The sequence below is a fragment of the Ciconia boyciana genome, chromosome 5, assembly GCF_034638445.1.
Source record: "Ciconia boyciana chromosome 5, ASM3463844v1, whole genome shotgun sequence".
Classification (NCBI taxonomy): Eukaryota; Metazoa; Chordata; class Aves; order Ciconiiformes; family Ciconiidae; genus Ciconia; species Ciconia boyciana.
In genome coordinates this window covers 8,891,319-8,904,569 of record NC_132938.1, presented here as the reverse complement: position 1 = coordinate 8,904,569, position 13,251 = coordinate 8,891,319, and the positions used below count along the sequence as shown (strand labels likewise).

The following is a 13,251-nucleotide window of genomic DNA, read 5'->3' as shown; positions in this document are numbered from 1 at the left end:
TGTCTGCAAATCCTGAGGTAAATAATTCCACTCTTTGGCATGGAATTTTAGAAAAGCAGATTCTCAATACCCAAAACCTGGGCTGAAGGCCCAGAGGGATTTTTATGGACCCCGGTGTACCTCCTGGGCATCAGCCTCTCCATCACATTGCGTTGTGGCCAGGGGAGGGCCAGGCAGGCCCTTGCCCATTCACGCTGCTCTGTGCTACATGCACTTATGATTTTCATGCAAAGCAAAATTGGGCAAGATTTTGAGATGTAGACTCCAGTATTCTTGTAGGTGCCTGCTATGGAGGAATTGGGTCTGGGCCTACACACGCTTCGTAAAAGAGGTCAATATAAGTCAACTTGGAGTGTCTCCTGGGACCCAGTCCTGTGGTGAGTTGACACTGAAATACTGTTTATACCATTAGGACTCTTCAAAGGAAATGAAAGTTGCTGATACAGAAATTAATGCAGGATCAGCTCAGAAGCTGGAAAGCTTCTGGAAGAAGAAGGTCCACATTTAAATTTTGGTTCCATTCAGAGATCCATAATGATAAATAAATCCACGTGAACTTCCATCATCTTCAGGACTTTTGCACAACTGTCCCATATAGCTGTTAGAGTGTTTTGCCTCTCTTCCTCCCTCACAACATAAATCCATCAGCCCTGAGTACATCCACATCTCAGTTATTCTGCTTCAACAATCTGTTGAATAAAACCACAGAAAGAAAACTTGCAGCTTCACAACCTGATTTTTATTATTGAACTTCATAGCCCATTCCACAAATTAAAACAGTCCTTACTGTTGAGTCATTAGACAGCAACAATGAAATTATTTTTAGAACAATAAACTTGACAACAATTATGTCTTTTAGAATGAAATAAATTGCCCGTAATCCAAGCATAATTTTACTGATGCAACTGTTTTATTCGAGAGTCACTGATCCACCCTGAATTCCCGATCTCCATCAACAACAGTAACACATCAGCCATCTGCCAGCATAAGATTTCACATTCTGGGGGCGGCTGTTCCTTTGACTTCGTTCCCCATCAGTAGTAGTGTATAACATTGCACGTTGCTTTCTCTGCCGTGCTTCTCCAATTATGCAATTTCCCCTTTGTCTAAAAGAGACAAATATTGCAGTTTATGGTTGGTACAGGGTGCAAGCAGGGGTTTTGTTGCATTCTAAGAGAAACAGCGATTCTTGTGGCTATTATTTATTATTTGCACTTCAACAGCAACCAGAGATCCCAGTCAGGCCTCTCCCTTTACTGTGGTCAGGAGCGTACAAAGGTATCTTAAAATCTGTCTCCCTTTAAGGCCTTTTAAGATTTTACGTCCTTTTTAAGATTTTACATCCCTTTTAAAATTTTAAGGCCTTTTAAGATTTTATGTCCCTTTTAAGATTTTACCCCAAGACAGGGGTCTTGATCATTCTCCGAAGAAAATACTGCATACAATTCACCAGGAACAAGAAGTTTTTTCAGACCCTGAAGTAAAACCTGCCATTTGCCTGCTCCAGAAGGATGCTACCCTCATCCAGCAGAGCTCTTTTAAGTTTAGAGCTGGGATTAGCTTATTTTGCCAGGCCCGTGAAGCATAACCTTAATAAGGCGTGAGGCCACGGGGAGGGCTGACTACCGGGAGATTTGAGTCCTGGCCGGCTCTGGGCAGCCGGGGTGAGTGAGACGGTCGGTACCAGCAGCTGGAGCGGGGCCGCGCCCTCGGAGGCCCGCCACCGGGCAGGCTGGGATGGAGGGGCTCCGCGCCTCAGCCCACCACCGGCAGGCACCCGCCTCGCACCGGTGCTCCCGGGGCCGTGCGCCCACCCGCGCACCGCCCCAGCGGAACTGCCAGCCCGGCCGCGCTCACGCCGGGCCGGCCCCTCCCGCGGCCACGCCGCGCATCCGGGGCTGCGGCGGGAACTACCGCTCCCAGGGAGCCGCGGGGCGGCGGTGGTCGGCGGGTTGAGTCGGGCCGGGCCGGGCCGGGCCGGGTGGCGTGGCGGCGGGAGCGGGCCGTGCCCGGCGGGGCGCAGCATGGAGAGCCCGGCGGTGACCTTCACGCTGGCCTACCTGGTGTTCGCCGTCTGCTTCGTCTTCCCGCCCGACGAGGTGCGCTCGGCGGGGCTGACGGTGCAGAGCCTGCTGGCCGCCTGGCTGGGCAGCGAGGACGCGGCCTTCGTGCAGTACCACCTGCGGCGCAGCACCGGCACGCTGCTGGCGCACTCCCTCCTGCCCCTGGGTGAGCCCCGGCCGGCGGCGGGCGAGGGCCCGGGGGGGGGGTCCCCACGGGCAAGTCACCGGGGGGAGGCCGTAGCCCTCAGCCCGGCGGGCGTGAAAGGCAAACCCGCTGCCGGGGCGAGGCTCCACGCTGGAACGTGTCGTGCCCGGTGTGACCCCCCGGCCAGGCGGGAGGGAGCGAGGGGGTTCCTCACCAGTGTGGGCATGTCGGGTGCACTCAGGTGCCGGTGAATCAGGTTACACTATACATCTTGGAAATACAGTATTTTAGTATCTCTCAAGCTTATTTGTAATGTATGCCCTAAACTTCATGACTAGTTGGCTGCATCAGAGTACATGCAGTTACAAAGGAATAGTGTTTTATTTAACCAGCGAATTCAGATCAGCTTCCTTTAGCCATATAATTCTGCTAAAAGTAAATGTCATCTTACAGGTAATTTTATTTAACCTGCAAAGTGAAATCAGCTTCATTTAGCTACATAATTCTGGTAAAAATCAGTGACAGGTAAGAATTTACCTCAGGTTGCTTAGGACAAGAGGCTTGAATTTGAGTTACCATCCAGAAGTACGATAGCTCTCCTGGAGGTAAGCTCACTGGTTAGATAACTATATGAGTCAGGGGTATGTGTTTCTGCATGTACTTAATTGCTTTCTGAAAGTAAGTCTTTCTCCTTGCAGGTTATTACCTTGGTATGTGCTTTGCTGCACCTGAAAAACATCTTTGTTTTTTCTACCTGGCTTCGAAAGGATGGAAAACTTTCTTCTTCTTCGCTGTTCTCTTTCCAGCAATCACCAGTGCCCTGGCATATTACTGGTCGCGGAAAGGTTGGAATAATCATCCGTTAGCCCGAACACTCGCTGTTCATGCTCTCCCGCAGTCAGGTTGGAGGGCAGTAGCTTCTTCTATCAATACAGAATTTAGGAGAATCGACAAATTTGCTACCGGAACCCCAGGAGCGAGGGTTATTGTTACGGACACATGGGTGATTAAAGTGACCACCTACTGCTTACACGTTGCCCAGCAGCAGGACATTCATTTGACGGTGACAGACTCCAGACAGCATGAACTCACCCCAGACTCAAATATGCCTGTGCAGTTCCTCACCATCCGTGTTGCCAGTATTAATCCCTATGTGAAGGCATTTGATATCCGGTAAAACAACTACCCTGTTATGTTATATATATGCTATTTGGTAGTGCTAATGGAGTGCTTTTTGTGGCAGAGCTGAAGACTCCTTGGGTCTCGTCCCTTCCTTTTTGCTCCCTGCGTGGTCTTCAGAGATGCTGTATGCACAGTTCTGCCACGCAGTGCAGTGAAGAAAGGTTGTTTAGAAAGATTCATACACCTACGGTATTGAATGCACAATGGTTAAAGAGAGGGACCTGCTCTGTTTCATCCATTCTTAGGAAGAGGCTTGTGCTGCATGCAGGAAGAAGTAACTGGAAAAACTTAGAGGAAAGATGGAGAACAGGAATGAAAGGGAGAATCTTTAGTCTCCCAAATTTTGGTGGAGGAGAAATCGTTATTTGTCTAAAACTGGCTGTTGTTCACCCATGACTTTTTTTTGCTTTCCTCCTTCTGCTCAAGGCTCATAATTTTGTCGCTGCTCAGAAGAGTTCTCGCTGAGCTACTGCAAGCTAACTGCCCTTAAAGCAAGGAAGTAATTTTGGTCCATTTCCGATTTACGTGTTCTCGTAGCAGTAAATCATACTAAATGTGGTGTGAACTGTTAGGGCTTGTTTTTCAAGGGCCCATGCTATTTTTTTCAGCAGTCTCTCTTGTGTAGCTAGGCAAAAGTACAAGTTTTCCAGAAACCTGTAACACTGATTAGAATGTTGCTGAAGTCTTTGTTGTCATTGTGTCATTAAAAGGAGTACACAGAGCCATGCTGATGCTCCTCCTACAACTATATATTTGAAAAGGCATTTGGGTGTCTCTTTGCTGTAAAGTTGTATGTCAACAGCATTTATTTACTAGGTAATTAAAAGTAGGCAGATCACCAGGCTTGTAAGTGAGCAGAGGGGTCCTGGCAAGTATGAGGAAGGGACAGAGGTGATCATGTTAGAAATCCAGGTGAACAGAGCTCAGAACGAAAGGTTAGTTAAGGTAAGCGTGACAATCCTAAGAAAAGAGGAGACTTTTATAGACCTGTGAAAGTGGTGACCAAATAAGTATTAAACAACTAATGATTTTCTGCTGTAAGTGCTTCAGTGCCAGAGTGATAAAACTATGTCCCCAGCTGAGAAAATCATGGCTTCTTTGGCAATTCCTTTTAGGGAAAAAAAATCTAAACCCCAAAATTTTATTTTGTGGCTAAACAGAACAGCACTGAGAAGAGTGTTTAAAAGTTCTTGTAATAAGATGTGTCAGAAATAGCAAATCTCTGCTAGAATGCAGTCATACAGGATTTAAGAAAAGTGCCATAGGACAAAATTCCCCTATTAAGGATATAGGATCATTGTATATATTCAGAATTAGATACAGTGGGATGTTTCTGGAAGAAAAATGCTTTTGTGTAGGCAGATCACATTTCCCTGCGTGTTCAAGGTGAATTTTTCCTCTGGATACAAAGGTCTCTGTTATTTGCACAGATAGTATCTGTTAACAAACAACGTTATCCTATAATAGTTAAAACAATGGAGACCACCGGGAGCTAAAGCTAAGCCAGCATTGATTGTACTGGGCTCGGGGAACTCAGTGAGTGGTAGGAAGAATGAGGAATTTTGGTGTGATGTTCCCAGGGCTTCTCCATGAAAGCTGTTTAATGAGTGGAAACATCGAGCTGGGGAGTTCTGAATCTACAGTTCAGAACTGTTACATTAGAAAGGGGTAACAACAGTAATGTGTCACTACAGGATCTGCACAAGGTCTCATGTGCCACTTGGGGTCTGTGGGCCTCGCTTACGAGAGACTTTAGCGGAGGCAACCTAGCGTGAACCCAGCTTGTTACAGCCTTAAAGTGCTAAGTCACATTCAGCAGCTGTTTGTAACTTTTGTGAAATTTCAGGTTTTATCTAAAATTGTATCATAAAATCACAGAAACTGATCTTGACTGACATTCTTTTGATATTTATATCTACTATATCACCATGTGACACATGCCACTGTTATAACTCTTAATTATTCTGTCCTCAGGAGTTTATAAACTAGAATTTAGATATGGTATAAGTATTTACTTATAAATAAATAGATTTACTTATAAATAAATGGGCATTAAAAAGGTGGACAGAAATTGTGCATGCAGTACTTTACAGTTAATGCATGATTTATGTAGTTATATTGCTCTTGTTCATGCTGATTACTTCAAAAGCCTTCCTTTATTTTTGTATGATGTTTTAGCTCCTCTCTGGCATATCCTGTCGGCAACCTGACACAGATATGAAGGAATACAGCGTGTTCTGTTGTCTAAGTTGTGTAAAAAAACAACAACAACTAAACAGCAAAAGAAAACAAAATACTCACTGTGTATTTATTCTGACTAGTATGTACCAACCTAAAGAAATTTTCTGTGGATTTACCTCTCTGATGTTAACCTCTGCAATGTACTATCAGGGTATTTGAATAGATAATCAAGGTAATATTTTGTTCCGTCTTTTCTTCTTCAGGTTGAACTCCACAGAGTATGGGGAGCTCCGAGAAAAGCTCCGTGCTCCCATCAGCAATGCAGCTAATGTTGTGATCCATCAAAGCCTTAGTGATTTATTTCTAGAAACCTTTACATCTCTGGTGGAAATTAACCAGACATATCCTGTTCCAAGCACTCAGGTGAGACTTTCTATCCACTGTAATAATTACACTTTTCAATATAGGTGAGCCTGTGATTAATGTGTAATTGATAACTGTTTAATTAGGGCTGTCGCAGGAGAATTATTAAGAGAAGTCATCATTGTGGGGTTAACCAAAAGGTTTTATTAAACACTGATTAAACAATGACTGAATGATGATTAAATGATAATTATTAAATGGTAATTAAACAGTAATCAAACAGTAATTAAAAGGTAACTAATCGATAATTAAATGGCAGTCAAACACTCTACTACTTACTGCACTTCTAATGATTAAGCTAGCTTGTATACAGTGTGCTATAGGTCTAATATAAAATGTCGCTTACCTCGCTGTAGATAACAGATGCCAGGTAAGGGATCTCTCGACCTCAAGGAGTAACCTTGACGGCGTCCTACCCCAGGGGAGATCACTGCCGTGCAGCCCGCTGCCGTTCAGGAGAGCTCAATGGGCTCAGGGGGCTACAGATATTTATAGCATAAAGTGATTTACTCATAGTCAAAATCCCTTTTGGTGTACGTGCAGAAGTGCAGCCATAGCAGTTTTAGTTTTGTCTAGTTCCAGCTCAGGCTGGCACCATTAGGTCCTGGTAAGACAAGCCCTAGATTCCTTAGTTCCTGAGAAGAAATGGCCTAGCACAGTTTCTCAAGGTCTGCACTGCAGGGCTGACTCCGATCAGGCCTACTTGTCGGTGATGCCTGAACCAAAGTGCTGTTCACTCAGTCAGGGTGGGTGCATCCATCACAAGGGCTCACCTTCCATTTCAGTCAACACGTAATAAATGTAGTTCTGGCTGCTTCTTCTACGAGGAGATGAACTGTATTGTAAACATTAAATTTTTGAGACATGAGAAATAGCAGAGTAGAAGAAAGTCCCCTATAATAATTTCCATGAAAATTTTACTTGAAAACATTTGGAAATGATGAGGTTACATTTCCAGAAAGTTTATGGGGAGCTAGAATCACAGCTGCTGTTACTGTTCTTTAGGCAGTTTGCTCCATTACAGATTGCTTTTCTAGACAGCCAGGTTTTGCTGGATCTTCTGCTGAAATAAATTAATGATTCTTAATTGGGGCTTGCTTTGATTGTAAATAACACTATGGAGTCCTTCCTTCAGTAATATTTGCAGAGACCTGGTCATTATTATACTTGTGCTGCAAGTGGAAGTGTGACTAGAGCACTGTTTAATGTACCAGAGGTAACTAATTAAACTAGTTCTGGTGACCTTGCAGCGAGTCTGTGTCAGATGTTCCAGCCAACAGAGTGAGTACTTGGTATCTTTGGTAGTGTCATGCAGCTTATATGGTGTCTTCACTGTATGGTTACGTGAACTACCTAAAATAAAAATGGATCAGATATGTCTGCACATAATGTGATTGTGTGTTGTGATTGCAGTGCCAGCCTATAGTGAAAAGAGATGTTAAAAATAAAGAGAAGTTACTGTTCATTTGAGAGAGTTGCTTTCTTGCAGGGCTTTTAATTTGTGACACATTTAAGTGTCAGCTGAGCTACCGAATTTTGGGTTGACATTGAGTGATAAATAACATCAGAAATTATGATACGGACATTAAAATACAACAAGGGATTTTTCCCTATTCTGAAGCTCCATGAATAAGTTGAAAAAGTTAGTTAACCTTTCTATGCTAGAGTGCCTAAAAACTAAGGTAAGCCCTAATTTCACAAGCTAAAAGCTGATACAGCTTCTGAAAGAAGCAGTCCCGCTTCCTGTACTCTCCTCATCTCCATGTTGACGTAAGACTTTGTCTGCAGTGAACCTGGTTGAGGGAAATGATCGAGGTGAAAAGAGGCAAAGAACGATGATCCGCTCCACAGTCAAGCTGCCAGTGTGGTTGAACAGACACTTGAGCTGACAAGGGAAGAGACACTGGAGGTGGGAACTAGAGACCACAAAGCAGAGCTGCTTTCTGTTACGCCAATAGCAGTATGAATAGAATTCAGGTCTCCATGCCTGTTCGGTGTGTTGTCTTTTGAACTTTGTCAAGTTCTTGGAGAGCTTTGGCTGGAAGACACATGGGAAATGCTAATTATTGTTTGTTAATTGTAAAACACTTCATAGCAAGATGATCTCCCTATATGCAACTGCAAGTTCATGTTGCATAATTAATGGTGGGGAAATATCAATTATTCCAATATTATCCAAGAAAAATTAAGTAAATTTCTGGTCCTTCAAGTTGAGTGCCCATTGTGTTCAGTAGATTCCCGATTTCCTCTGTTATTTATGTCTGTTATTTACAAAGAGGGAAGATAGGAACAGCCATTTGCTGTAATAAATGGTAAGAACTGTTTGCTTTGTTTATTTTCCTGACTTTATATTGGTATGTTTTTTGAAAAATAGCATGTTTGAATGATAAAAGGTGGCTGCTTGCTTACCTTGCTCTGGCTGCTGTGCTCTGGAAACAGGTGGAGCTCTTCAGAGAGAGAGAAAGAACAGCCATTTATTTTGTCATTTTTGTTTAATCAGTCTCATGCAGCAGTTCTGGGTTTTCTGTTTAAAGAGGTACTTTGTTCTCATTCATTAGAGGGTGTTCTGATAAAACACGGCTCTGGAGATTGAAACCATTTGGTATCTTCTGGTGGGGCAGTTCTGCCTTGAGGCTCTGCCCAACTCAGGTTCCTGCTACACTTGTGCGCAGATAATTTTATAAAAGTCTTTGAAGAGCAATAACAGAAACCATTCTGTGCAGTTCATATTTCTGATGTTTTTCTCCTCCTTTAGGAACTGGAGCCATGCATAGGGTGTATGCAGACTATCGCTAATATTAAGCTCATCAAGAACTGCCAGGAGCCAAACGAAGGGGAATGCCAGCAATGCTACTGTCGTCCCATGTGGTGCCTCACCTGCATGGGCAAATGGTTTGCCAGCCGACAGGATCAGCAGCACCCAGAGACCTGGCTGTCGAGCCAAGTGCCTTGTCCGACTTGCCGAGCCAAATTTTGCATTTTAGATGTTTGCATAATACGATGAATAATACTTGGGTATGTTTTAACTTTTTAAATTTGAATGTATTTCATAGTGGGTTTGGTTAAAAGGCCTGTTAGATTTGTTTCTGAGACTTCATGTTCTACAGGGGTGCAAACTCCAAAGCTTTCTTTTACCGTGTTGAAAACAGATGTAAATCTTTTCAGTTCCCCTCCACTTTTACCTGTACCTTTGGTTTTATTCACCAGATGTCAGTTTCTGGATTTTTTTTTTTAAACCCATATTTTGCTTTCTTCTGTCTTGGATAGAATAAGGGTATCCCTCCATATTTGCACTACTGTTCTCTTTTCCAGTTTTAATGTAGGTTAAATTCTTTAAATTTTTAAATTTAACGTGCGTTTTAGTAAAGGGCTAACTGAGAAAATTATTTTGGTTAGACTTCATTGATACTTTTGTTCTTCTTTAATCCATTTGTGAAGTTCTTACTAATCTTTGCAAGTGTTCACCGAAAAGTATACCAGTTGTGTTCCTTCTGCTGGTCCCCTCCACTTATAAAGGGGATCAGTTTCTGTAGGCTAAGGGATTTAATCCCTGAAGATGTACAACTCCCATAGGGACCTCTTATTCCATTAATCTGCCTCTAGCTTATTTTTTGATTGATGTATTTATTTCAAACAACAGAAGGATTCAGAAACATACCCCATTTACCTGTACTGCTAATGCTATGCATCGTTAAATCTGTTGGTTTCCAGGAGCTACCTTGCTTAGGGTTTTGATGCTCTTTAGGTGATTGACTTTTTTTTATACATTTGAAGGGAGTGCAGCAAACATCTGAACTGTCTAAATACTCTGAAAGAATGCTCGGCTATTTCAAAGCCTGTAAGCTTTTTCTGAGGGGTAACCTTTCCCTTGAAAGAGATGCCAGGATTGCAAAGGTGTAAGTTGCCATGCTAGATGCCCGAAGAATGACCATCATTAACAAAAGTTTTTCAGGCTTGCAATTCAAAGACTGATCATAAGCAGTAGTCACTGTTTTAATATTCATAGGGTACTGATGCACACTTCTTGATCTGATCTGCATCAAAGTAATCTGTAAATTAAAATCAAAGCATTTTCCATACATGTAAGAGAGCCCTACTCCTAGACCTAAATGCAGTGCTTAGTGTTCTAGCTGTCCATCACCTCCTTCAATGAACAATTATTTGGCATACTGCTTGGTGGAAAGCCTCAAGCTGCTGGAGAATGTGCGAGTTCTTACACTGCCCTGTGCACTGCAGGGGCTGAGATGCAGGTATTTGCTTGCTTGGGTTGTCCATCTTAGAGTAACCTCAGGCAGACAGGTGGGTCAAATAGCGAGAGAAAGGAATATTTTAATGCTTTGGTCTAGGAGAATAAAAGCCCTAATACCTCCCACCTGTATAATCAGAAGGATCTTATCAGTAAATCACTAGCATAGATGACATGCCAGCGGTTAACTGAAAACATCTTGATGACCATGACAGGGAATACTGCTTTGAGCAGGAATAGGTGGCAGGATGTTAGAAACGGTACAAGTACTGGAAGCACAACCATGAAAGATTTCATTAGAGTCTCAGCCTACCTACAGGTTATGTGGTGGATGCCCCAAACTGCACTTAGAGCCAGCCTGCCAGGAAATGGTTACGAATGTGGCTGCAAGCCATATTTTGGAGAGGGATGAGGAATTGAGAACAGATTTGACAGCATCATTTGAGAACTAACATATATGTTATATTGTTGGTGTTGGTTTTTTTGTTTGTTTTTTTTTTAATAACATGCACTTATAAAAGTCCAAACTGCTTGGGTTTAAGGACACTAATTGCTCGAGCATATCTCAGTTGTTACATATACAACATTTACTATGCAATTATCTGTACTACCTATTAACAAGGGTGATTTTTCTGTTTTTTATTACCTGTTGTTTTAGGTTATATAGAGCGACAATTTGACAGACTGGATTAGCTCTCTTTCCCAAAGAGATCTTAAGTGACATGTCCCTCTTCACCTGAATAGGATTGAGTTCCTGAGTTTCAGACAGATTTGTGGACAAGTCTGAAAATTAATAAAAAATCAAGGAGCTGATCAGTGATCGAATTTAAAATATTTTCCAGTACTTCTGTGGGAAAGTTATTTGGAAGTTTGAAATGATCTCTGCAGGATTTTTTAACCTTTGGAAGATTCTTACAGGGCCAGGTGGTGTCATCTGACATGCACCTCTTCACTACACAGCAGCCTTTACAAATAAGCATTTTGTATCATTTACTTCTGGAAAGTTTACATAATGTTGCACAGATACAAGGGATGTGGTCCTTGAAATAGTTGCAGAAGAGAGGGTAGGATTTTGGAGTTGTGGTTTTGCCACTGACAGTCATTCAATTCCTACAGCTCTTTTCCTGTTTGGCATAAAAATATTTATTGTAAAGATGTGTGAAGTTAACATCGTAAAGGCCTTGAGAAACTTAAGTAACAGATATATGTAGTTGCAGATGGTTTTATACAAGAAAAATAGGTCAGTTGCCAATAGTATCTCATCTAATAAGAGCTTTAGTCTCCTAATTGCTTGTGCAGTGGAGTTGTTCTTTACAGAAATCTGCTTTGAATTAATTGGAAGTTTTCATTTCAGTGGAACTTTGCTTTTATTCATCTTACTTCTTTTGCCAATATAACAGTACGACAAAGTAACAGTCATAAATGTATAATACTCTTGCATCTTTTAATGGTAGTGCTCTATCCACAGAAGTGCCTCTTAGAAACCTTAGTAATAATTACCAAAATAAAATTATGATTTATGTTAATAATAGTGCCTGGCTTAAATTCCTTAAAACAAGCATTTTTTTTTCCAAGTTTAAATTCTCAGAGTAATCTGGCATGCCTCCAAAGTTTGTAAGCTTCTTAAAGGCTGTGTTAGAGAACCAACTTGTTAAAAATCCATATGATGTATTCTTCCTAGAGTAGAATCCTAGAGTAGAGTATCCTTCCAGTAGAAGGAGAAACCATGACCTCTCCCTGCACAGTCATGTGATATCTTATTTGTCTTGAATAAATCACTGAACACGATAATAGAGTATAAAAATAGGCATTTGTCTTTGTGATAGCTTCAGGTCATCATACGAAGAACCACATGCATGTATGGGGCTGTTTCTAGAGAAGATCTCTGCAGTAAAAAGAAATACATTGCCTCCCACCCAATCTTCATATGTTTCTTAAACATAAGGATAGGGTTTAGAATCAGTCTTTTTACAGCGCTTTTCTAAGAAAAAAATGAACCAAGTAATGGGATGGGCTAAAATATTTACTTAAAGAATTTTCTTGAATGATTAGTGACTTAGCATTGCTTTTTCAGCTGTGTGTGTGCTTTTCCACATCACTGACTTGGGGGTAGGTAATGTTAGTAAACTGAAGTATGTTATATAAATGTAATGTCATGACAGTAAGACAGTCTATATGTGGGTGCACAGTGTCAGTATAAATACCCCATATGTATGTATACATGTATAGCCCAAATTTCCATATGTGCTGCAGCTGAACAAGTGTTTCTGAAAACATGGGCTGTGCCTATATCATTAATTTCCACAGTTGTGTTATTTCTGTAATTATAGCATTCCAGAAGATATTGGCAAAATATGTTATCAGTTAATTTTTAGGTTAACGTAGTTTGCTAACCCAAAAAAGGCATTTTGTCCAAGTAGGATATATTTTGAATCCATGATATGAATGCAGTTGTTTACCATGAGGCTTGCCATAACTTGAAACCAAAATACCAGGTTATTATGTGTTCTCTTCAGTATGAGTATTTTTATTGTGTTGAAACTTGGTAGACTGCAGCTATGTACCATTCCAGTCAGGCTAAACCTCAGTAAGACATAACTGACTAAAGTTCTGAGTGCCATTTCTTAAGATATTTGAGATATTTAAGGAGTCGAGATGTAAATGTTCAAGCTCTTACGTGCATTACAAGACATTGTCTTCCAAAGATATACCACAGGGTTTGTTATTTGTGGTTGGTTTTTTTAGCCTAGATCGTTTACCTATTTTAAAATGGACAGTATTATTTGGATAGCCTTTAAGGAAAAGGCTTAATGAATACGTGTAGTTAATCTTAAAACTCTCTGAAGAGCTGAATAAAAATACAATTGATTTTATGTAAGACTTCTGGTTTTCATTTTAAAGTTATGTTTACCACGTAAACTTTATATGGGTGGAAATCAGTCTGACTTACCTGTATACAATGTTTTAGCTGAGAACATGTGAATACAAAGAGGGCTTAAATTCTGAAGGTG

General features: G+C 41.4%; 1 protein-coding gene across 3 annotated transcripts; it reads left to right on the top strand.

The window, feature by feature from the left end:
* The first annotated feature begins 1,852 nt into the window (after positions 1 to 1,852).
* Positions 1,853 to 13,101, top strand: TMEM129 (transmembrane protein 129, E3 ubiquitin ligase). 3 transcript variants are annotated; one of them, XM_072862396.1, is made up of 5 exons: positions 1,853 to 2,229; positions 2,907 to 3,381; positions 5,835 to 5,994; positions 8,750 to 9,009; positions 10,899 to 13,101. In XM_072862396.1, exons 1-4 carry the CDS (start codon positions 2,025 to 2,027, stop codon positions 8,996 to 8,998), a joined length of 1,089 nt encoding a protein of 362 aa, XP_072718497.1. In that variant the 5' UTR covers positions 1,853 to 2,024; the 3' UTR covers positions 8,999 to 9,009; positions 10,899 to 13,101. The 3 variants fall into 3 exon arrangements, with proteins under 3 accessions (XP_072718497.1, XP_072718498.1, XP_072718499.1); XM_072862397.1 differs by having other exon boundaries at positions 8,750 to 13,101; XM_072862398.1 differs by lacking the exons at positions 8,750 to 9,009; positions 10,899 to 13,101 and adding an exon at positions 7,783 to 8,696.
* The last annotated feature ends 150 nt before the right edge of the window (positions 13,102 to 13,251 follow it).